Here is a 24,542-nt window from a genome sequence, read left to right as displayed (position 1 = left end):
GTCAGAAGAGGTGATGCTCAGGCCACAGGCAACGTCCACACTTTCAGATAAATCACTCTTACATTGAAGGCATTCTTCGTAGATACAAAGGTTCCTAAACGATATTTTTGGTAACACATAGTGACCTTTTCTGTTTTATTTCTTCCCGTCGATAAACTGAATGTATGCATTTCACTGAAAAGAATCACCAGAAGGGAATTTATGAGAAAGGAAGGCTTGTGTGTGACTGGGTGAAACCTTTTGCCAAGAGCACAGAAAAAGATGTCAAAGAGCGAGCAATGGCGAGGGTGTAGGCGGTTGACCCGAGCATGCAAGAATCATGCTTTATGTTAGTCTTACAGAGCAGGAGGACAATGGCAGGGTGTGCAAGACCAAGCAAATGCACTGAAGTGGGTGTGCATCAGCAGACTGGAGGCATGGACAAGTAAGTGAAGACCAGCCTGAGACTCGAGGCTAATATTGGGATTTGGATCCCAAGCAGGGAGTCCAAGAGAATAATTTTCTTCTCCGTGCAGTAAAGTCAGTGGCTGCTTATTATTGCCTGACTGCTTGGACTTGTGCAAATCGAAGTTAATTACCTGTTCCGAAGAAGATAAACTAGAAACAGAAAAGCTGATTTTAAATAGAGATGCTTTCAATCTACATCAAAGCGAGATCTTGGAAGATAAAAACGCTTTTTGACAAACAAACCAAAAAAAAAAAAAAAAAACTGAACTGGTGCGGAGTGCAAGATGCATTTTTTGATGTTTTATTTGTGAAATATTTCAAACTTTAGTTTTAAGTGATTGTTTTCGTCCACAAATATTTCTAAAAATGTTTTTGTTCAAACAAAAATTAACTTTAAATGAACTTCAAGATCAAAGCTTCACATGCGGAGGCGTTGGACATGCGGAAGAAATATGGAGACGCAAATTTATAAATGAAGAGGAAAATGTCTTCTGTACTCATCCTAATATAAAATATATTTTAATCGTGGAAGCTGTTCGAGAAAACTGACGACATCTGATGAAATTTCTGTTCCATCAGTTCACCTGCGCTTTGCTATAAAAAAAAAAAAGTAATTTTCGATAAACAAGAGCGTGTAATTCCAGTCAAGCCTTTTCGTTGACATCGTGCTTTGGAAATAATCCTAAAATATCTAAGCGAGAGGATGTCGTTAAAAGAAAAGGTCAAGAAATAGCAGAAACAGTTGTAAATAATTAAAACAAATCGCAGACAAGAAAGTAAACCAGACGAAGATGCCACTGTCTTAATTACTAGCACCATTACAAGTAAACAGTTCTATAAAAGAAAGTGACAGACTCATTCTCTTTTTCTGTTTCTCGGTTGTAAATACAATGCAATGCCAGTAAAAAGCAGTTTTGTAGCCAGTTTTTTTTCTTTATTTTAATCCATTGGGAGGAAGTGGTGTCTGAAAGTTTACTAACGATATCTATTGCATGTGAGGATGGTTCAAACGATTTCAACAGCGGCAAAAAAAGATGGATGTCTCAAAGTCTCAAAGACGTCCTCATCAGGCTTGCTTCTAATAAGTTTGAAAGTGTAAAAAATATTAAATCGCTTTTAAGTATCATCTCGTTAGCTATCGGGTACTATTTTTTTTTTTTTTTTTTTTTTTTTTTGTACGTGACATTATCGCTATCGGTCATCCAGATTGTTTATTTGTTGTTTTGTCGCTCTCATTCATTGGGATTGTCTCGATTAACTGAAGTTTTATAGTAGACAGAAAGTTGCGAGAGTTCAGTGATAGTTTTTGTGTTAAAAATACGAGATATTTCATCCGCTTTATCCCTGTAAAGAGGGGGAATATATAAACACACATCTGAGGGGTTAGAGTTAGACACAGGATTGTAGAAAGACAGCCACACAGACGCACGCATTTACACGATATGCACGTGCCTAAGTATTACATTTCCACAATAATGAGGCAAAATCTGAATGGCCGTCTTTATATAATGGACAAATGAAAACAGCGCAGGTCCAGTTTCATAGACGACTGCAAATACTACACCGAGTTGCAAGTGCAGAAAGGAAAGGGGAAGCAAAAAAAAAAAGTTAGGAGGTGCAATGGTTATGCATAAAATAAACCTCAGAAAAGCGAGGATAAAGCATTGAAGAGATCGGTTAAAACCAGGCAGAAGCATCATTAAAACAATCAGACTGCATGACTAGACTTGAACCCCAAGCCTTGCGCCTCACCTGTGCGCAGTACTCAGGTAGATAACCACGAAGGCCGCCCAGATGATGCAGGTGGTGTACATGGTGAAGCCAATGTGTTTGCTCTCGTTGAAAGCCTCGGGGATCTTGCGGGTGAGGATGGCGTAGAAGGTGCACACGATGACCAGCAGGATTGGGTAGGTGAAGCCGATCATGTAGGAAAATCCCACCGCCGCCTGACACACCAGCTGGTGGTCCGCCCGGTCTGCGTAGAAGGGGACGGCAGCCGGCGGAGAGATGAGAAGCCAGACGAGGCTGACGATGAGCTCGCCACCCACCAACGAGAAGCAGATGACAAGCTGCGACTCCGGGCTGATGAACTTTGGCCTTTTGGTTGTTCGCTTGCCGGCGCGGAAGATGCGAGCGATGCGGTTTGTCTTGGTCAAGATGGCCGAGTAGCACATGGAGAAGCACAGTCCCAGGCCGATCATCTGCGCGCCGCACGTGTACAGGCTGGGCTTGGAGACGATGAGAAAGGTCATGGCGTAGCACAGGAAGATGCCGAAGAGCAGCACGAAGCACAACTCGCGGCCCGAGGCCTTGACGATGGGCGTGTCCATGTAGCGAAGGAAGACCACGATGACGAAGGAGGTGGTGATGATGCCCAGCGAGGCGAAGGTCATGGCAGCCAGGGCGATGACATCTCGGTAGTGCAGGTACTTCTGTGGAATCGGGATGCAGTCGGTCATGTTGTAGCTGGGGACGGTGCCCATGGGGCATTCCTCGCATCTGATGAAACATTAAACTGGTTTGAACATTTTGTCTTATGGCTACCTTAATTTATTTTATATATTTTTTATTTATTTACTGTTAATGTAAGGAAATTTATATCACTTCACACTGCAGAAAAAAATTTTGGAAATGGAACCAAGCAGACGTTCAAAACACGGAGAAAGATCCTCAAAAATCCATAGAATGTTTGTCTTTTATTACTTATCAGTACTGTTGTTTATCCTTCCGTCCTTCGTATGCTGTTCATGCTGAGAACATGCTTCTTCATAAAAGTATCATGAGCTATATAAATCACATTATTATTATTATTATTATTAAGTAACAGAACAAATTAGTAGGATGCAGGTGATTGGATTCAAATGATTATTGATGACTGAGGACGTAGCACCACGTGGACGGCTTGATATAAGAGCTTGTAAAAGCCCAGTAATCATTCGTATAGTCTGGTAGCAGGGGTGATCGCAAATAAACAACACCAGCACCAGCACCAACACCAGCACCAGCACCAGCACGACCTGCCAGCATCAGGACCCGAATGTGAGGTGAAGGACTCACTTGAGCTTGTTGACGAGATACTCGTACTGCGTGCAGTCTTTGCAGGTCCAGCAGCAAGGGTCTCCAGGGAAGGGTACCATGTACTGACTCCGTCCACAGGGCTTGCTGCAGACAGACTCGGGATGCAGGGTCTCGTTCACCTTGAACTGTGGAGGAGAGCTCTGAAAAATACAAAAAATAGTTGATCAAACAAGTGAAAAACCGCATCCGTTTCTCAAAAATATTTTTCAAGAAAAATATCGATGTTGACTCCTATTTTAATGTGTTGTCCAACAGACTGACACTGATACGCTTCTTATATTGTGCCGATGCATTATTTGTTCGTTTTATTGTTTGTCTGTGTGACATTTATCTGTTAAATTTAGAAAATTCTCATTACTGTGTTTTACTGTTGATTTATTGTTTTCTCACAATGTATGTCTGTTTATCTCAGGAGACGTCTGTTGTTCGTGCCAACCAACACTACCGATGGCCTTTCTCATCTAGAACATTCTAAAAAAATGCCTTAATGTCGTTCACTTACTCTGATGTACAGTTCCTGAGGGAACATGGCCGCTGGAAGCACCGAGGCTACCCCTACCCCCTCATCCACCCACACATGCAGCTGTCTCTTCTCTCACCAGCCTCCTGAACATCTGCCAGCAGCCACATCATCGCTACACATCTCTCTACTGTGATGTCTGCAGACTATGACAGTTCACATATTCCCCCATATCCTTGCTTCTGACTATTGCATGAAGCAACGTCCTCTTCTGTCCTATTTCCGGTCTGATTGAAATTGCAATTTCCGTTATGATTATGAGAACAATTTTTGGTGAGACCGGGATAACCATTTCCATTATGACTGATAGAACCATCTCTGGTATAGCTGGGAAGCCATTTTGGGTAAGACTGAGAGAGCAATTGCAGGTATGATTGGGGAGACCATTTCCAATCTGGAAGGCTGGCAAGTAAAATAATAGTCACAGCTTGGTGTACACCTTTCATTATTAGAAATTTTATTACCAAAACTGCAATGTACTCCATGTTTCATGAGCAAAATTTACATACTTTTGTGTTTTATGTTATGATTATTCACGTTTATATGTTGTGCCTCTTTCAGACTATTTATGCACAGCATTCAATGCTAGTATTTTGGATCAGTGAAAAGGATTGGCCATGAGATGACTGGGATTTCTTTTGAGTGTGTTTTGAAAAGAAACTTCGAGAAAGAAATGACTGTGAGCATATTTTGACAATTACTACGTTTTTCTGGCTTTCGCCGATTCTGTGACATAGCACAGGATTTCCAAGATGTTCTTCCGCTGGTTTTGAGTAGTGGAAATAGTCCTAACAACAGGTTCAACACCTAAAATTGTGGTGAACTGGCTCCATACGTAGTATCGTGTTATTTTGTGTAATTTTGTGAAATATACTCAAACAAACACATCTTACTGGATCATATTAGTTTTGCACCAACTGAACTTCAAGTTCCACATAACAAGCTCGCACCACATCCTCAAAGAAACCTCAATCACTTTCCCTCCATGCATTTTCGCTTGCTTAAAGTTGTTTCCAGGACACTTTACACTCTTGCTTCGATGCTGGCGTGGTTCTTCTACACTTCTATGGTGCTGAGGCAAATCAATGTGGATTAGAATGTGAAGCCGGATCAGGAGTCATTTTCTTCCTTCTCTTGCTTCTCCAACACAAAGCGCCCGTCCTTGTGGTCTAGAGTGATTGTGCTTCCTACCTCTTTGCCACGAAAGTCGAGTAATGAGGCCACTGACCCCAAGTTTTTCTGTTACATCGGCAGTTTCCTTGGCTGTCAGACGACAGCATGTGTCTGGATCCGCCTACACAGCTAAATGCGGATCCTTGGTCTTCGGATGCAGACCAGACTGGGTCGACGGCCTTTCCTGCCGGTTAGTTGGTATGACATCAACATCTGTTCGTGTCACCTGAACCTCTCCATCACTTCAGACAATGGACAAGCAGGCATCGATACCAAGTTGAGGAACAGCTTCAGCCTGCGGGGTCGCACGCATGACTGCTGAACACAAGGTTCTGCTTCGAGGCTCGCATGGTCCTGTTAGAAACTCCCCAGGAACTCTCAGCAGATCGGACCTTGTTTTAGCAGGCAATGAAAAGCGGATTGATGGAGAGGATTGAACCACTTTCCAATTTGGTGCTCTAGGCACGATGAGCCACTTTTTTGTAGGGACAATAAGCCATATTTTCTTTACACCAAGAGGCAAGACACATATCCTTCGTCAGTGTCAAAACTTGGCGCGTTTTGGAGCAGTGATGAAACTGTTACAGAAATTTAATCAGCCAATGTCTAAATACTTATCATAACGAAACACGCGAAATAAATAAATACATAAATAACAGAGAGCGGATGTTAAACGGCAGAGACAACCAAGCTTATCGCCAAATAGAGAACGGAGTTATGTGAATGGTTAAAACTTACAGCAGGACACAGTCAATGACAAAATATTGCAGGTGAATGGTAGAGAAGCAAAGAATATTTTACGACAAAGGATGCTTTACGTACGACTTTACACCGGAACCCGCTGAGCTCGACACGCCACCTGGCGGATGGTCATAGCATAGGTTAATAACTTCGTCAAAATTTGTTTAACTTTCGGTCGAGACTCTACTTCTAGGATTGAAAACGTTTAAACCGAAAATTGATCAACAACACAAACTAATACTGACACACAGAGAAGGGATCAACTTTTGCTTTCTCCTCAAGTTTGGTTTTGCTCTCTGATAACTTTTGTTTTTTGCACCTTAAGCTGAGCTCCAAGAGGCAAGACCATTACAAGAAACTTTTGCAATCACTGAGTGAAGTTTCAAAAGTTTTACCTTGCACTTTGTACAAATTATAGTGCGCAGTTCGTTTCTCGTGCAAGCTAGTTGCAGCCTGTGTGTCTTTTTTTTTCTATTCCTTATACAAATTCGGATTTCCCCATCCCCTCATGCTCTTCCAGTCATTTCCATTCCTCCTGATGGTGATTGCCAGACACTAAAGACTCTCTAACACCTGCTATCAGGTCTCCAAAATGTCGTTAAGGGGATAAAAAAAATTCTTTTGCTGAATGCCCCAAGACAGAAGCTTTTTTTTTTGATAGTCAGGACACGACAACACTTGCAGAGTATGTCATCAAGGTATTCTCAAGATACTTGTCTCCTCCATACACTTTAGAGTTTAGATTATGATTGCTTTGACACTGTACTGCCTGTAAACTAAGATTCGCATGTTGTATTTACATTGGTGGTGCTTGTTCAGTTTATTTGAACAAGAAAAAAAGCCTGACTACTTAATTATATATCAAATGGTATTTGAGATAGGTCAAAGGGCTGACTGTTGTCGACTCTTTTCGTGTTTTGCGGTTTCCTTTTCTGTCTCGACGTGTGTGCGTGGGTGCGACTGAGGGCTTGCTTTCATATGTATATGTCTGTGTGAGATAGAGAGAGACAGAGACAAAGAAGGAGCATCTAATGTCTACCTTAAAGGTCTGTGCTTTTTCATCTTTCTGTGTAGGTGCAAATATGCATGAAAGGAAAAAAAAGCACAGATCTCGCCTTTAGTCACTGAAAATCCACTGTATAAATTAACAGTATTTTTTTATTATTATTTCAACTTTCAGTCACAAGAAGAGGCAAACAAGATGCCTACAAACTAGGTTACAGTAAATCCTAGGTGCGGCTCATTTGCAGAGCTAAAAAGTTTTCTGACAGCTTGTCACAGTCTCAGATTTGACTATATTTGTCTCCTTGTAAAAGCTTTTAATGGAAAAGGCTTAAAAGTTCATACAGTCGGGAGTGCATTTAGCCCCATCCATTCAGCCCTTACATTTTTGCAGCATTTTCATGCTTTGGTTTTAAGGGCAGGGTGAGTGAGTCCACGCTAGTTACTGCCAGTGATGTGATGCTATTCATATAGAGACTTTATTTGAGGAAATCGGGGAAGTTGAGGATGTTTAATCAAAGGCCATTACTTGAAAAGAAAACGTGAAGACCGCAAGAAAATCTATCAGTTTCGGTATTTCCGATCAGATGTTTTCAATGTTCTAACAATTTTAAGCCTGCTGAAGATGTGTTGTTGTTGTTGTTGTTGTTGTTGTTGTTGTTGTTGAATTGCAAAGCTTCCGTGTCTTGACATTTTTTTTTTATTTTGCCATTCCAGCTTATTTTCTGACGCTGTAAAATATGCTAATGAAGGAAATTTCAAATTTTCCAGCTGAAAAGTTCAAAATAGACGTTAATGATTACGGTTAATAGAACGGATGCTAACACCGCGTCGAAAGTCTTCCTTGAAGCTTAAGGTCAATTTCGAACATTTTTTTCCCTCCTGTGCTAAGATGAAGAAAGATAAAAAAAATATCATTTTCTTGACTTGTTTCTATTCATGAACGTACTTATTCCACAATGGCGTTGTCCGCTTTTCTTGTTGTGATTTTGCTGACGGTAAAGATTACAAGAAAGAAGGACATGGTTAATTTAACTATAACTGACTGAAGACCCTCCCCCCAAAAAAAAAAATAAATGATATGACAAACCAGTTAGTCCCCAAAACGCATGCATCTAAAATTGTGACTTCAAGTTTTGAATTTCATATATCATTACAAAGGCAACTATTTAGTGTGAGGCGTGGTCCACTTACGAGGTCCATGTGTCCGTTTTTGTAGTAGCCGATGGTGGCCCATTCATAGCTCCCGCTGCTCGTTCGTCGGAAGTTGAGGATCCGGTAGCGAGAAGGACCATCACCGTTGGGCAGAAAACTGAATTCTTGACCTGACAAGCCTGTCAATAGAAAACTTCGAGAAAATAGAGGTGACGTCACCATACATTCTTGACATATATTCACACGCATAGTCATACCTATCAATATCCAGCAGACAGTTCTTTGATGTAACAATACCTGTACATTGTACTTACACTCAGCACATATGGAGCAACAAAAATGCAAGTTAACTGCAGACTAGAAGTATTGGCTCATGGGTATCAGCCATGAATGAGTTTTTATATTCTTCCCAGAGATTTTTTTTGTTTTTTTTTTGCATCCCTATACCTGCATCAGCTTTTTATTCCTTCTCCTCCATCCTCTTTTCTCTCGACATTTTTATCACATATTTTCAATTTCTCCAAAAATCTTTGAATTTTCAATACGCGTCGAAACAGATATTAAACTATAAACATTGACTCGTCAACCAGTGCAGAATATTCAATACAGTGGATGACATCTCTGGTGTTTAACTGCACAAGAACATTACGATACGTAACTATTTTTTTCTCCGCCACTCTGCTGACACGAGTTTCGGTGCACCCTTTCCTGCTTCCGTTGCAAGGAGATTGAGAGCCGTAACTCTTCATCGTGTTGTGTCCCTTGCCGCACATCCTCAACCTTCGTGTGACCGTTACGGGGGGACAACTCGTGCAGAGCAAAGATTTATGGGAAATGTTTGCTGCTTACCATGGAAAAGTGACGGAGGGAATTGTCAAGGTTTGGTTTAATATGTTTCGCCACAGTAACAGCGAAATCATGGTCATGGAGTCAGTCGGTGCTCGGCGAGATTTCCCATGTGTCTGTTGATAGCACTGATATTAGAGAGCAAGCTCTGTCTCTCAGGATTTGACAATATCGAGAGAGTTTTCGTAGACAATCCTCATCCTCATCCTCATCCTCATCATCATCCTCATCATCATCATCATCACAATTTACCAAACTACAATCCTCCAAGTTAACAATGTGGATGGCATTTAATGACGAAGATCCGCTTTTTCTGACATGTAAAGAACACGTTTCACGTGGCGCATGCGCGGGCAATGAAGCGTTTGACTGCGCTCATTCATCTGTCAGGCGGCGCTGACGGCACGACACGCTTTGTGAATTTCCTAGTCTGTCCACCTTGTCAGTCTACGTGTCTGCACACTCTCCACCACTTGATGATGTCCCTGGCACTACAAGTTATACATTTTTATTTTCAGTCTCTTGCACGTGTCTATTTCTGGAAAATAATAATTTAAATTTTTTCTCCGAGAGCTGCGCCTTGCTTTTTGGTTGGATGGTGAACTGTACTAGAGGGCTGATTAATGAGACAAATACTACACATCACGTCCGCGCACGCGCACACACACACAGACATGCAATCACAGAAAAGTTCACCTACACTAGTTGTCCTACCTGTGAATTTGACTTTCAGCAGGTACTGCTTGAGAAGGTCGCCATTAAATTTCGTCATGGCTGTACAGACTCCCAGCTTCCCGCCGCAGTAGTAGTGGTGCATGTCCTGCAATGGCACAGGATACGCATGACAAACAGTTTCAATATTCTTCACCTTCATATTTATGGACAACAGTTCCATTATCCACCAGCAGATGCTAGCTATAAGAAATATTGAAGGATAAAGTCTCTAAGACTTGTATTTCAAAAGTGAACCCACAATTTCTCCTAAAGGATGCAAGATTAAGTAGAGCAGTAACAGCAAACAAACAAACAAATAAATAAACAAACAAACAAACAAACAGAGGCATCACAGACAAAACGAAATAAAGCCAGAGCTGGTACGCAGGCTACAACTTCAACATTTCATCTTTCATAAAGACACTGAGACCTCACTGAGGCCGTTTGAATGATGACTAGATGAGTGTAGCTTGATGACAGTCACACACCGGACAAGACTGACAGACAAGGTGTGGTGTGGCTGTGCTCGTACACCATGATGGTGTTGCTGAGCTTGTCAGGCAGGCATGGCTCTAACAGACAGAGACTCGACATGATTCTGAGATAGGGTCACGCTGCCCCAAAACCTCTTCAGTTTCAGGACTCAGTTTCTTGTGCAGTTTGTGATTATAATGAAAGAATCGATTTCCCTGATTAAGGAGCTGCATGCTTTCTCAAAATCTTGTTTTACTGTGGGTTGTTGACGTGATACAGAACTAAAATTTGGTGGAATCCTCTTAAACACTTTTGATTTCTGGTTAATTTATAATAATTACTGGTTTAGTGAGGTACATGGTTGAAAGTAATTTTAAATTTAAACATACTGTTTTCCAAAACAAATTATAACAAATGAGATATTTCTATTTATCCCCTGGTATAGAAATCTCGATATTTCTTTCAGTTAATCAGAACTCAATCAGCTGTTAAAAAAATAAGTTCTAAGCTTTTAAAATTGGGCGCCATTTTTGGATCGTTTTGATGGCAACCGACTGAGCGACAATTTTTGAAAACAACATGTTTTGCAGTTTCAATCAAAGTTCAAACAAATGGAATAAAAAAAGTGGTGATATCATGTAAATATTTGCCTGAAAGCAGAGTTGACAGAAAGTTAAGCGGGACAACTCTCAGGGTCGGAACAAGTCTGACAAACATCAGCAAGGGACATGAAGTCAGACAACACTATGACAGTCATAATCTCTACGAAACAAATCGCCTTGAGCACGACATCAGCGACTACATCGTTGTTTCCCAACGGTGACACTTTATCAGACTCGCAGTCCAGGAGTAATATTATAATCACCATCTTTGTGAGTCTGCTTGGTCTTTGCCACTATGACAAGCCTGCCATTTGTCTGCCATTTGCCTGCCATTTGCCTGCCACTTGCCTGCCATTTGCCTGCCATTTGCCTGCCACTTGCCTTCCATTGCCTGCCATTTGCCTGCCATTTGCCTGTCATACCTATTTTGACATTAACTTATTGTAACAATAGTGTTGCTGCTAAAAAAACAGGATGAATATACTTTTGAGGATGACGACGACAATGGTGTATACCCTAACATCACACACACAACATCCGGTGAGCTGTACCTAGTGTCGTGTACCTTAAAGGCGTGTGCAAATGCCATGACACTGTCGCTGACAAACTGCAGCTGAGCCTCCATCTCAAATCCGTTGTCGTCGGATATCTGCTCCTCCCCTGTGCACACTCTGGAATAATCCTGTGAAGGAATGAAATACTTTGTCAAATCCCAACACCATGTTCAATCCAATCTCGGTCTCCTGTATTGAAACTTTGGTCAGCGGTTTAATTTGAGAAAACATTCTTTCCGAGATAATTAGACACATTCCGCTGATGTAAATTCTTCAGTGTTATAGAAATATTCCAAGGAAATATTAAAAACATTTGCATTTTTTTGTAATTTTAAAAGGGAAAATTAAGTGGGTATGCTCATTTTAATGAAAGAAGCAATTTTAGAAAATGTGGAAATTGAACGCAGAGCTTGACTAATCCCCTCAGGGTTGTGAGCATTATTCTCAAAATTGTCTTCAGGTTTGAATGAGGTGTTGCTTGGAAAGTTTGACCGAAAGTGAACCGCAAAGAAGCAGGACAGTTGTGAACACTGGTCAGTGTTCAGACGGACTGACCCGATTGAATGGGGTGACGGTGCTGCCTGGGTACTTGCAGCTGAAGAATTGTTCCCAGTACTCCACCCACCACGGGTTGCGGGTGTTTGTCGCAGGTCGCAGGCTGAAAAAGTAGTCCCTGAATCCTCGGACTTCTTCAGCCAGTGGCTGAACCGTTATGGCGCCTTCCACCTTAAAAAAAGCGAACAAATATGTGTATGTCTGTGGGTGTTAGTAAATAAACGAATGAGTATTTATGCCACATGTGTATGGATATTATGGGATAGGGGAAGGCACAGATAGCAAAGGGAGAGAATGACATGGTGAGCTTGCCCACCAACAGTCTCCAGACATTCCATCTCTGTTAACCTGGTATTTATTAACATTCAGCAGTTTGAAAAACTGTTGTCATTATTTGCGGAGTTTATGGTGGGACATAACGTGTTGAAAGGATTACAATAAAAGGTGGGAAGGAGAAACATAAAACAATGAAATAAATAAAAAAAATAAATTTAATGACACATGGCAGAGAAACAAAAAACTTAGAAAAATAAATTGCCATACTAGCACTGTACTAGATAAAACTCTAAAAATCTAACAGAAATTTTAAAAAAGCAAGAAGAGAAGAGAACAGTGATACTGGAGATAAGAAAGTACAGAGTGAGGAATTCTAAGAGGAGTAGATGACCAAATGCAAAACGGAACATAGAGAAAGACAGACTGAAAGAAAACAAAAAAGAAAGAAAGCAAGAATCAAAACAAACCAAAAGAATATAGAAAATTTAAGGCAATAAGACTGGCAACATACTGGCGGTAAAAGAAAATGCGACTGTTTTGTCTGCTTCGCGCCATTTTCCCAGAAACCTGACAAACAGTTTACAATGTGAAGGCCGTTAGTCGGGCGCCGTTTGCTGGAAGAAACGACCACGGAATCTTCTATGGGAAGATTGGGGTGAAAGGTCATGGAAATCTCTATTATTCTTTCAAGTATCTGATGGCGCACTGGCGAGGAAAACGACGATTATGACAAATGAACCGCTCGCACGAACTCTGCGGATCGCCAGACAGTGACGCCGTCTTTGCGCAAGAAGAATCCCGGGAGTCAGCTGTATTCTCGCGATATTTCACGTGCGGCTGAGCGGACCAATCAGCGTCGTGTTCTTCCTTAAGCCCGTCTAAGTCCTATCACGCATCATATTTCTCGGAAACCTGCTGTCTTTATGGTCAGAGACATGGCAACAGGAGAGGATGAAGCGTTTTGACAAAGCATGCGTAGTTTCACTGCATTTTCTTTTATAGGTTTCTTACAGAAGTGTTTACAACCTCTAGGGTAGACGACGGGCGACTGAATGGGTCAGAGAAGGTCTAGAATCATGTAGCCAATACCACAATGTAAACAGGTGAAATGAGTAGCTCATGTGCATCTTTCTTTGTCAATTTTAATAGTTAAAGTATGGGGAGGTCTATGGGGTGGAATTATACTTATTGCGAGGTCTAAGAAGACAAGTTATGGTCACCTTTGGAAATTTGGGTGATTTGTCGGGTACGAGTACAAGATTTCAAAATTCATCAGATTAATTACACTCTCTCACACACACACACAAAATACTTTCGCACACTCAAAAGCACGCAACCTGCCGTCTACCTAAAACTCCATGACCTAAACTCACCCACCCCAAGCTACCCAGCCATATTGGTCTTCCTGCTATTTTAGGGTTTAAGAGTAAACAAGCCGAGCTCCCTGCACGTGACGGGACAATCAGCTGGGCGCAGGACAGAGCAGAACTAATATAAGACCCCCGTGACGTATGGCCGGGGTCTGCGTCACAGGGGCCAGCATGACGAACTCGCCCCGTCTGCCTCGCGCTCATCAATAACGTTTGATGCGCGCGCATCTGAGAGGAGTTGCGCGGGGTAGCCATCTGTAACGGGCGTTGAACTCGGTAACGACCTGGAACTCCTCCTCCTGTTACTTTTCTCTGGTGGAGGAGGGAGGGGAGGACGGGTGGTTGCGGTAGGGTGCACGTAAAAAAACTCTCTTGTCATCATTGCAGTGAGAATCAGATCGCCCGCCATTCAGATCTCATCTTGCCTTGTTTCCTCCATCCCAACTTGTCACCCATTTTTACTTCGTGCACACATCACCCCACACGCTGTCCACACGCCCGTACACATTCATGCAAGTACACACGCGCACCTCTTCCTCGTTGTCCTTGAAGGCCAGTCCCCGGGCCCCCCAGCCATCACTGCCGATCCAGGCAAACCTTCCAGTGACACGCTTCCTTCTTACAGCCTTCATCAGCTCCCCAACTTCTTGATCTGACGCAAAGATGATGACCCCTGGCCAACGAGAAAATAACAGAGGTTATTCTAGATATTATTATTATTATTGTTATCGTCGTCATCATTGTCATTATTAGCAAAAGTAGTCCTAACAGGACACGAATGAGATAATTTCAGCTACATTAAACTAGGGTTACCCTACAAACATCTGAAACGTAAGGACAAAAGAGTCTGGACATCTGCCCCTTACGATGGTATATTCTAAACTACGAATGTTAAGTAGTGTACCTTGCAGGTGTCTGTACAACATTACCTCGTGCGTGAGTTTTCTTCACAAGTCGATCGACAATGACGTCATATCCGTGGTCTGTAGCCTGTCCAGAGTCTTTGAGCAACTTTTCGGTTGTAGCGAGACAGATGTCCTTCTCTTTCAGCAGCTTTTCCACTTCATTGAAGCCCTGAAATGATTGTATCGTCAGACGTTAATAAAATTGTGTTCCTCATGTGTGTGTGTGAGTGTGTGTGTGTGTGAGAGAGAGAGTGGGTGTGAGTGCATTCATACATGAGTAGACATGCTGTATGTATCCAACAAATACACGCATCCAGAATACACCACAAAATAATCGTAAGACCAAGATTTTAGTCTTAAATTTTGTAAATTTTGGATTGTCGAGAACCACTACAAAATTTTTTATTCTTCTGGAAGAAAAGGTAAGATAATTAATTCACAACAAAAGAAACAATACGTGCATACTAGTTTCATATCCAAATCTTAATCACACCGTCTGCCAACAATACATTCTAATCAAACGAGTCCCCAAACGATTTTTTTTCTTTTACTTTCGTACCATTGTGGTGAAATAGTATCGAGAGAAATCTCCAGCTGCTTTTGTGATCGTGAAAATTCCGAGGGTAATGATCTCTGACCATCAGACGGCGCTGCCAGAAATAGAAAATGGCGGTAATTTCCCTGGAGTCAAGACGATTCTCCCTTTCCAGACTTGAGTATTATTGTTTAAAGATTTGTTCCTATTACACTTGCGGATCTTCTGCCTTGCCATAGCAGAACCATGGAGTGAGACATGATGCTACACGGTGCCCATGAGTCTACTTGCACCAGACAGCTACAAGAGGAGACCACCACAGCTGGCACAACAGCTTGTAAAATATGTAGAGGAGATTGAAGTCGCTGGTTTGACAATAGCAAACTGCTCGGTAACTGTCACTATTATGTTCAATCACATCTGAGCTTTTCTCAATAGAATTGTATTCTGCTTCAACATCTGACAACTTTGCCACCGATGTCTTACAATAAGGACAATCTTACTTCAACGTGTTCTGTCCCTTTTATCACTAGTTATTATTCTTATTGTCTTACATGACTTTTTATAGCGCTGAGAGCACTTTCAGCGAAATAATAATAATAATAATAATAATAATAATAATAATAATAATAATAATAATAATAATAATAATACAACTAGTTACTCGTGTTAATAAGAAAGAGAATTGATATATTTTCCAAGTGATTGGAGGAGAAATGTGATGATGGCCGCCACTTGACAAATATCACTTGCACTCGCCCCATCTCGCAATATGTGTACAATGACTCCTTCCACATACACGCATAAACACAAACAGTATACAAGGTACATCACTTTGCTTCCAAATTCGTCTTTTCTCAGCAAATATTCCTCTTTGTTTTCCAAATCGAAAAAGCTCCTTTAGTCAGACAAGTAGATCGAGAGTAACAACAAAAAGGGTCAAAGTGTCAAAAAACGAGTCAAGCCGCCGATTTCCGGGTCGGCAACATCGGTGTGAGCATGCGCACGAGCCCCAAGACAAATGATAGTGTGGATGCGGGAGGCTGCTGGCCTCTCTGCAAGGCTGCGCAATAACTTCAGCCAAGCTGGACAGACATCCCTCTAATGAATCGCCGTGCACGAGCTGCGGTCCATCATCAGGGCTGCGCTGTCAAAATAGCCATCCCCCTCGCCAGCTTCACGGGGCCCGAAAGGCCACATCAGGTATTGCCCCGGGGCCAGACCACTCCAAGCGCCTTCATTTCTCCCCCTCCTCCATCGCAGTTCCGCCGGCGGTGAGCTCGAGCTAATTGCCCTCAAAAATTGTTTGCGCGCTTCTCACCTAAAACTGTAATAGCTGCCTAATGTTGGTGTGCTTTTTCATATTGAGCCAGTTGTTTGTTTCTTTCTTTCTCTCGATAGGGTGGTCGTTAAAAAACAAACTGAACAGGTCAAGATTTCCATCAGAAAATTCCTTTACATATTTTGTAGGTATGGATGTTTTAGTACGCGAAAGGAAGCAGATGATGATGATTGTTATTATTATTATTATTATTATTATTATTATTATTATTATTATTATTATTATTATTCCTTTACTTGATATGATTGTTGGGGATCGAAAAAATGAGCAAACAATCTTTCAGAAAGGTCATTCAGTTAAAAGAGATCACCATACTCTCACACGGCCATTGTCAAAGCTCAACAGCCGCCCTGCAGCAGAAACAGTAATCCACGCCCACTTCCATGTCACAGAAGTTAATGGCATAAAAGGTTTCCTTGACGTCAGACCTTTATTTTTGTTTTACCAGAGAGAGAGAGGGTTTAAATCACAATGAGAACAGGTGAGAAGAAAACATTGTTTGCACAGGAAAATAGAAGGAACAGCATAAACCAGCCTTTCATGTTTAAAAACAGAAGAGAATAAGAATTAAGAATGAGAGAAGAAGACAAAGAAATAAAATCAATATAGTTGAAGAAATCAAAGCTATCACAGCTGATCGCCTTCTCGATATTAATTTCAACCCGTACGCGAATTCATTACAAGTTGCATGTCCTGTGTTTTAATTCCTTTGCAGGCTCCTTTCTTGGCTACTTCTCTGAACCTCTCATCCCCTACATCCCAGCCAGGTCAATATCAGGGCTAGAAATAAATTTTTCCAAGGATTGTTTTTGTTTTTCTTTAGCAACCACAATTATATTTAAATAATGAAAACTGCTCAATGTCGTTGTTGCCTTGCAAACCACAAAATTCACGTTCACACAATGGCTGAAATGAAGAAGGAGAGATGGCCAAATGTAGCGACAGTGAATTGTTAATGTTAATCGAATCATACATTTCCAATGGATTTGATCGATCCCTGAAGATCCTGTCTCTTCTCAATCGCCGACGCAGAGCAAAGCGGTAAACAACAGCACCAGGCGCCATTGTTACTCAGGAAACTGTCGTGTGCGCATGCGTAAGCCGCTCCTCTCAGGCTAATCAACACATTAGGCCAGGAGGGAAGCTGTCTTAAATTTTGAGAAAGAAATCGTTTGTTTAAGGAGTTAAGATTGACCATGCAAGGCAATTTTTCGCCGTCTTAGGCTAGGACAATTTTCTTAGTAGTTAAAACTCAAGTTAAGACCGTCAATGCAACGCAGCCACGATTCCTCTTGGTCTTCTGTATTTGTCTTTTATTAGTTTTTAGAATGTTATATATCCTTCCATCCTTCGTATGCTGGTAGTAGTAGTAGTGTGTCTAAAAGACAACTTCGCATTTGCGAAATATTTCCTATAAACACGTGAGTTTGTAACACTGATCGATCAGTTATTTCAACAGTTCCAAGCAGACCAGACTTGTAAGCAAACCTATCTGATGACAAAAGGCAGACGAAACTGAGATGACTGACACCAAAACACTAAAGTGTCGGGTGTCTGACCAATATACTTCAACTGTAGCCATTATTTTGATTACTCAAGCTGCAGCACCAACGCACATCTGGTATTTCAAGATTTGTTTCGACTGACATTTTTATATCTACGTGTTACCTCTCTCTATCTCTTACTCTTTCCATCAATCTTTTCACTTTCTTTTTCTCTGTCCCTAGATCTCTTTCTTTACTTCCTCTCTTTCTCCATTCCTCACTCTCTCTCTCTCTCTCTCTTTCTCCATCGTTCAACCTCTCTGCTTTTTTTCTCTGTCCCTCTTATCCTGATCTCTGTCTTCTATTTATCCACATTTTTCGTGTTTGCAAACAGTGTGAGGAAACTGCGAGTTCTGTTTTGACTGGATGGCTTCATGCCCGTGGAGACCGGGACATGATGATGCTCTGGCCTGTTGTTCAGAGGACTGGCACAATGTTGTGTCGCGATATCACAAGTCGATGGACCCCAAGTATATTTGATGCAGAGACAAGAAAACTTTTTCTTAAAGCTGGCGCCATGTCTAGCCGCAAATCTTCATGAGCCGCACGAGGCCCGCCGTCTGTGAGCCTGTCTCTTGAAGATAAAGCCTCGTTGTGAAAGGACAGGCTGACCTCAGCAGGCCCAGGTCCATACCCATTGAAGTCAAGAGGAAAACCACTTTGCCACAATTTTCACCAGCATCGTTAGCTTGTATTTGTTTTGTCAACAGCTGTTATTAGCTGCTTAGAAGGGAGCAGAATATCGAATCATTCACATGTAAAAATCAGAGTAATTTTACAAGCACTTTTCTTTGTGGCAGCTGCTAGTCCATGTCTCTCGCAGATGTCCTCGCATGTTCCAGTTGACACGAAGTACGGCTTCATCGTCTTAGACTGATCATCCACCATCTTATAAGAGGCTCTTGGGAATTCATCATATGGTTGATACAAAAGATAAAAACAAATGTGACAGTTTATAGAGTTGTTGTCATGATCAGACTTCCAAAACCGAGCGTCCCTGTTAAAGACGAGAACTCGTACAACTTCTCTTTTGTTTCTGTTCTCGAAATACACAAAGAGGTCAAATTCTTGACATCTGTCTTGTTGACTTCTTTCTGTGAATGATAACGTTTGAACGCGCGTGTCTCGAGAGCGGAAGACAAGAGATTCCACCATATTTGTGGAAATAGTATCTTGCACTTTTACCGAGTCATTAGGAACAAAGTGCACCCCACTAGACCTCTAGAGACCCTGAATTTTTTTTTTTTTTTTTTTTCATATTGAGGGGGTTGGAAGCATCCTCACACCAGTGTTATTCGGATCACGATGCTGACGAAGCCAGTCCAGGCAGTAAAGCCTCGGCAAGCTGGAAGAGCGAGATATAATGAACGTCAGACGTGGTCGGGCGAGCACTCGGTGAACAAATTGGGAGCGTGCCATGGTGATGGACAGTCCAGTGCGGCCGTAATGAAGTCTAGAGGAGCAAATGAGGTGAGGTTGAGTCAACAGTCGAATCCCCCGCAATAGTTCGTCCCAGGTAAAATGATGCTTTTGGAATGGTTTATCGCCAAGTCCAACGTTGATCGTCTTGAATCATGTCGGTCCAAATATTAATGTCGCCCTGACAGTCGCTGCCCGTATTTCACGGGCTTTTTCTGATTTCTTTCCCGAAGAAAGCAAACAGCTCCGTACTATGAGAACCGGAGGCCGAGGCGATAGGTCAAAGGGAGGTCACAATGGTGGACGTCAGCTGTGACGTGTTCAACGCATTTTTCACTGACCTCGGCACGATGCAGTGTGGAAACCGGAAGGCTGTTTTTATGTTAAAAATATTTTTTAAATGGCCCCCTGTTTTTCAGCCATAAACGTAAAACGCAAACAGCCATGCAACACATATTTATGGCAAGCATCGGGAGATCCCTGTAAACGTAAAAAATAAAAGTTTCTCCTGTTTGTATTCTTTTATTGGAATGAATGTTTTTGGCCTGGCAAGGGTTAACAAGCACTCGGCACCTCCTAAAATAAAATGCATAAATATCGCGCACGTGCAGGGAAAAACAGTTTATATTTAACTGCGAAGACGAATAAGGAAACACAATACTCAGTACAAAACCGTTGTAGCCGTTCTCAGAGTAGTTTGGATATTTCCCGTGCAGGACTCCATCCCGTCCTTCGAACTTCATAAAGCCAAACAAATTATCTTTTTCTTTTTGAGGAAACAAACACTGTGGACTTCTCGGGTTGTGACGTGGACGTAAGCCTTGGGTGGTTCCCTCGAGATGCGAATCAGCAGCAACAGGACGTGGGCCAATCAATGGCTGGTGAAGACCGTCCAGGCGTGACTGCCATCCATCTTTACAGATCTGTGACTAAAGCCGCTACCTCATTAACACGGAGAAAGAAGATAATCCCTCGAATTCTCACTGGGATGCATTAGCGGCCCGATTCCATTTATAACCGCCAAAGAACAAGAGAAAGAAAGAAAGAAAGAAAGAAAGAAAGAAAGAAAGAAAGAAAGAAAGAAAGAAAGAAAGAAAGAAAGAAAGAAAGACTTTTTTCATTTCTGGTGCACTTGCTTCGTACGAAAAACAGGTTGCTTGTGTTCTGCGCTATTTCACTCCATTATACAACATGGAGACTCAAAATAGGCGGTGTGTATTTGTTTGTTGGTTACATATTCTTTTTTTTTTGTTGTTTTTTTGCCAAGAAAAGTTCGACTGAAAGAGGTTCCCTGTTGCTCTTGTTCAAAAGTATTCCGTTTTAATTTTGTCGAGAATGATATTGTAGATTGTCCAAGGAGGAGTAAACTAAAACCAAGCAGTTTTCTGACAGCAGAGCAGCAATATTAATATTTATCTGTTGCCTTTAAAGGTTAATCATGTCTAGGCACTGCTGGCACGGAAAATGAGTGTAGTGTATAGTGTATCACATGGTAGTGTCAGATATAGTTTAGCTTGTATTTTTTTTTATTCACAGCTAACTCCGCAATATAAAGATTGCCTCTGCATCTAAGCCACGACTACAAGGGAGGTAAGATTTGCTCTTTGTTTAACCGTTTATCAAAACATTTAGAGGAAGACAGAAGATGACATAAACACTACCAAGCAACAGGTCATCAGGAAGGAAGTATTGTAGAGCATCTATGTGTTACAGATTGCTGTATATCCAGAAACAACTGTATGTCCAACAATAAGGGAGGCTTCAGTCAGGACTAGAACAAGCCTGGAATGAAGGAGCGAGAAATCAGTTGAATGACAATCGAAGACGAAAGCTCCGCAATGTCCAGTAAGTAGAGGAAGGGGTGAGCAGAGGATGGCGGGTAGAGGAGAGAATCGAGTATCGTAATGTGGGTAATCTCGTTGTCTGTCTGCAGCCGAGAGGAAATCGTTGGCAGCTTTGATGAGAGTAATTTCGGTTAATTGACCAGATAACTAAGCAGACTGCGGCAGGGGAGGGAGGCTGTTAGCAGCGCAGAATGCGAAGAGGTCATCGGGAGTACAGATTTGTCTGCGATGTTTGCAACATTATCAAAGAAATAATGTCGATCTATAATCTTGCTGCAAATTAGGGTCAAAGCTGTATTTATTTTAAAGGATATTCCCTGGAACAATTTCACACTTGTCGAAGAGAACGGGTAGAAAGAGACTGAGACACCACAATACACCGTAAATAGTGCTCACAATGGGTGTCAAAAGCAGATTTAACAACATATAACTGTGATGTTAATTATAAACAAAAAAAGAGGAAAAGTAATCAGGATCGAGTTTCATTTGCTAAACATTTCAAATGTATGCTTCGTGAGATTACAAAACATGTTTCATGTGTTGCGCTATATACGGCAATAAGTATAACAGTAGTTACTAATGTATCGATGGTCCGTAGAAACAAAATAAAGCTGCTCTCGTTTTCAAGAATTTACATTTAGGAACTGATTTCTACTTTATTGCAAATTAAAAACTATAATGTGCCACACAATACTGAATAGCATCACTGTAGTATCATATTTCTCTGTAAGCATAGGTCAGGCACTTCATTTTCTTTCCCAGAGGTTTTCAAGCCCACAAATTAAAAAAGAGAAATTATATACTTTTTCAGCCAATGATTGATACCCTGTACATAAATGATACAACTTGTCAAAACCCATCCCATATTTTATTTCCTTAGACGCATGTTGAAATTCTCTTATACACCGTTGTTAAAACCTAGAGAAAAAAATAAACACGAGAAGAAATAACGGAGATCAAATTGCTACATTCTTTTTTAATTTACCTATAAAACTTTTGCAGTGTAAAAGTGTGTGTGTGTGTGTGTGTGTGTGTGTGTGTGTGTGTGTGTGTTTGTGTGAAAGAAAGAGATAGAGAGAGTGAGAGAAAGAAATCGCCTTTATCTACAGAATGTTTGTGAACAGTGTGTTCTCCGCCTTGATCGCCTTGTTTTCTGTATCTTTCACTGTAATTCTTTGTTAATACTGTGTTCTGCTCCACAATGCAAAGTTAACTGCTTGCTATGGTCAGTAAGTTTGCTTTCACCATATCATCACCATGGTTTTGGACTCATTTTACTTGCTCTTCTTTCAAGCTTTACCGTTTGTTTCCGGACAATGTTTTTTTTTATTATTTTCTCATTCTTTCGGCAAGTTTTGTAGTTATAATCTGCGAGAGTGTATTTTCAGCCCTCCACGAATTTTTGTTGACAATATGAGCAGTAAATCTCTCTACACATTTTTGTTGACAGTTGGGAGCCGTAAGTCTCTGTAGCCATTTCCATGCTGGCTGTTTGTTTGCTCTCTGCTCCCATCATATGACAGAGGTCACAGGGTCACGCCACAAAAAACGATTTTAGTTAGATACGAGGATATTTTCTTGCTAGAATGAACAATTTTAATTAAAATGATTGCAACTGAAACGATGTCTTCAGGGGTATAATTATAATCTCAAATTTTGTGTGCTTTGTAATCAATCTCACAATATCTTTAAAAGTTAGGTCACATAAAATATAGTCATTAAAGATCTACAAAACTATTAAACTCGATCTTAGTTCAAGGTAGTATTTACAAACAACCGAGTGAAAAGCATCCATCTGGTCTCAATGCGCAGGCATACAAACACCATGCGTGAGTGACATAACGGAAACGATGGTTGTTACCTCCCTTTCCGACAAGCAGGTGAGAATGCTTTTTTGCATCATGAAAGGAAAACTAGTTTTATTTTCAGATATATAAAATTTGCGTTTTCTAATGATGTACCACCAGACTATTTATAATTAATATGCACTTGGGATTTCATTTAATTAAAAAGTAATCATTTACACACAAAAGAAAGAAGTCCTGTCAGAGACTGTATTTCCGTATTCCAGAGAAGGAAAATGCCGAGTTGTCATCATCAGTACTTTTTTCTCTAGAACTTGGATGTCTTTTGATGACATTTTGTAGGATTCGTGGGTGTCATCAGTAGGGTTTCAGTAAAGCGCAAAGTGGTCCTATTAAAGTAAAGGGTAACTTCTTTTTCTTATGAGAATTCAGCACGAGAGTGGGTTCTACTCATCATTTCGCTCAAGGGAAGACTGTTCACCATCTTCTGCGCCTCGTGATGAAGGCGTTCCCGGAAAGGTCGACGAGGATGGAGTCAAATCAAAGGTCAGACAGTCGAGGGCGCCGACGCGGCGACAGACCCTGGTGACTGGAGGTGGACAGTCTCGGCTACTGAGGTCACAGAAGACGTAGTGGAGGTCACCTCACTAAGGTCAACCGTCTCCAGGACGCACAAATAGGAAGGTCAAGGACAGCAACACTTAAATCTCGAGGTTTGGATTTATGGTTGATATTCAAAGACTACCTCAGCTTTTGGGGTTAATTTCAAATTAAAAATAATGCTGCTATTTAAAACCTTACTGAAAATTATTTACCAAGTGGAAACAGATGCAAAAATGGTATTTACACATTCCCACATAAATCTCTAAATAATTCGTTCTTACATATTCTAAATATTGATACAGAAATCGGGTGGTGTCTGCTGTTAATAGAAATGCTCGCTCTACCAAAATATTAACTACAAAAGTCGTAATGGTTTATTTGTTATTAATGTCAAGAGCTAAGGGAACAAATTAGGTTAAACTATTCATTGGTCCAGGGCTTAGAAAACTAGACAAAGAAAATCTATACCTACCTAATTTAAAGTGGATTTTCCAGAGTAATTTGTCCCCAAGCTGCTCTCTTATTTCGCATATCTAAGCAAGTACAATCAAATAACTCGCAATTGTGCTTGCTTGGATTACATATCCTTGGACCGTTGTAAAAATCGTTCACTATCTGATCTGTCAGTCACAAATCGTCTTCGCAAAAGCAAAAACGGACATCGTTGATAAATGGAAGTCCCACGAAGCCTTTAACTGGAGAAAATTGATGATGACCTTGACCTTTTGTGTTCGCAATCACTTTATCTGTCGGTCTAAAAAGTTATAATTAACATCTTAACAATTGACATTAACTTAAGCCCATTCTATAGGTTTGGGTTGTTTATTTTTCTTGGCATTTCCAAAATCCTTTTTCCTTTGTCGATCTGGGGACTCTGGCAAGCGAGGTGACTGCAAACTCGATATCCTGCTCGTATGTCTGTGTCAAGGATGCCCTGGAGCAGGCCTGATCTGCCCGCCTGATGTCTACACTCTGTCGTCTTTGCAGAAAAGAAAAATGAAAAGAAAATCTTGAGCTGTTCTCTCAGTTTAATCGTGG

At 41.2% G+C, this 24,542-nt stretch overlaps 1 protein-coding gene across 1 annotated transcript in view; it reads right to left on the bottom strand.

Annotated features, from left to right (window-relative positions):
• The window catches only part of LOC112557033 (metabotropic glutamate receptor 2-like), a 125,549-nt gene that overhangs the window by 14,652 nt on the left and 86,355 nt on the right, over window positions 1-24,542 (bottom strand). Inside the window, exons 5-12 of the mRNA XM_025226599.1 lie at window positions 14,437-14,581; window positions 14,038-14,180; window positions 11,862-12,032; window positions 11,318-11,434; window positions 9,677-9,782; window positions 8,156-8,295; window positions 3,505-3,665; window positions 2,200-2,946 (exon numbers count right to left, since the gene is read on the bottom strand). Of these exons, the coding sequence (XP_025082384.1) occupies window positions 2,200-2,946; window positions 3,505-3,665; window positions 8,156-8,295; window positions 9,677-9,782; window positions 11,318-11,434; window positions 11,862-12,032; window positions 14,038-14,180; window positions 14,437-14,581 (1,730 nt within the window). The remainder of the gene's footprint in view (window positions 1-2,199; window positions 2,947-3,504; window positions 3,666-8,155; window positions 8,296-9,676; window positions 9,783-11,317; window positions 11,435-11,861; window positions 12,033-14,037; window positions 14,181-14,436; window positions 14,582-24,542) is intronic.

This window comes from Pomacea canaliculata, linkage group LG2 (assembly GCF_003073045.1).
Source record: "Pomacea canaliculata isolate SZHN2017 linkage group LG2, ASM307304v1, whole genome shotgun sequence".
Classification (NCBI taxonomy): Eukaryota; Metazoa; Mollusca; class Gastropoda; order Architaenioglossa; family Ampullariidae; genus Pomacea; species Pomacea canaliculata.
Note: the sequence above shows the minus strand (reverse complement) of the source record. Positions and strands in the feature narration are given on the sequence as shown.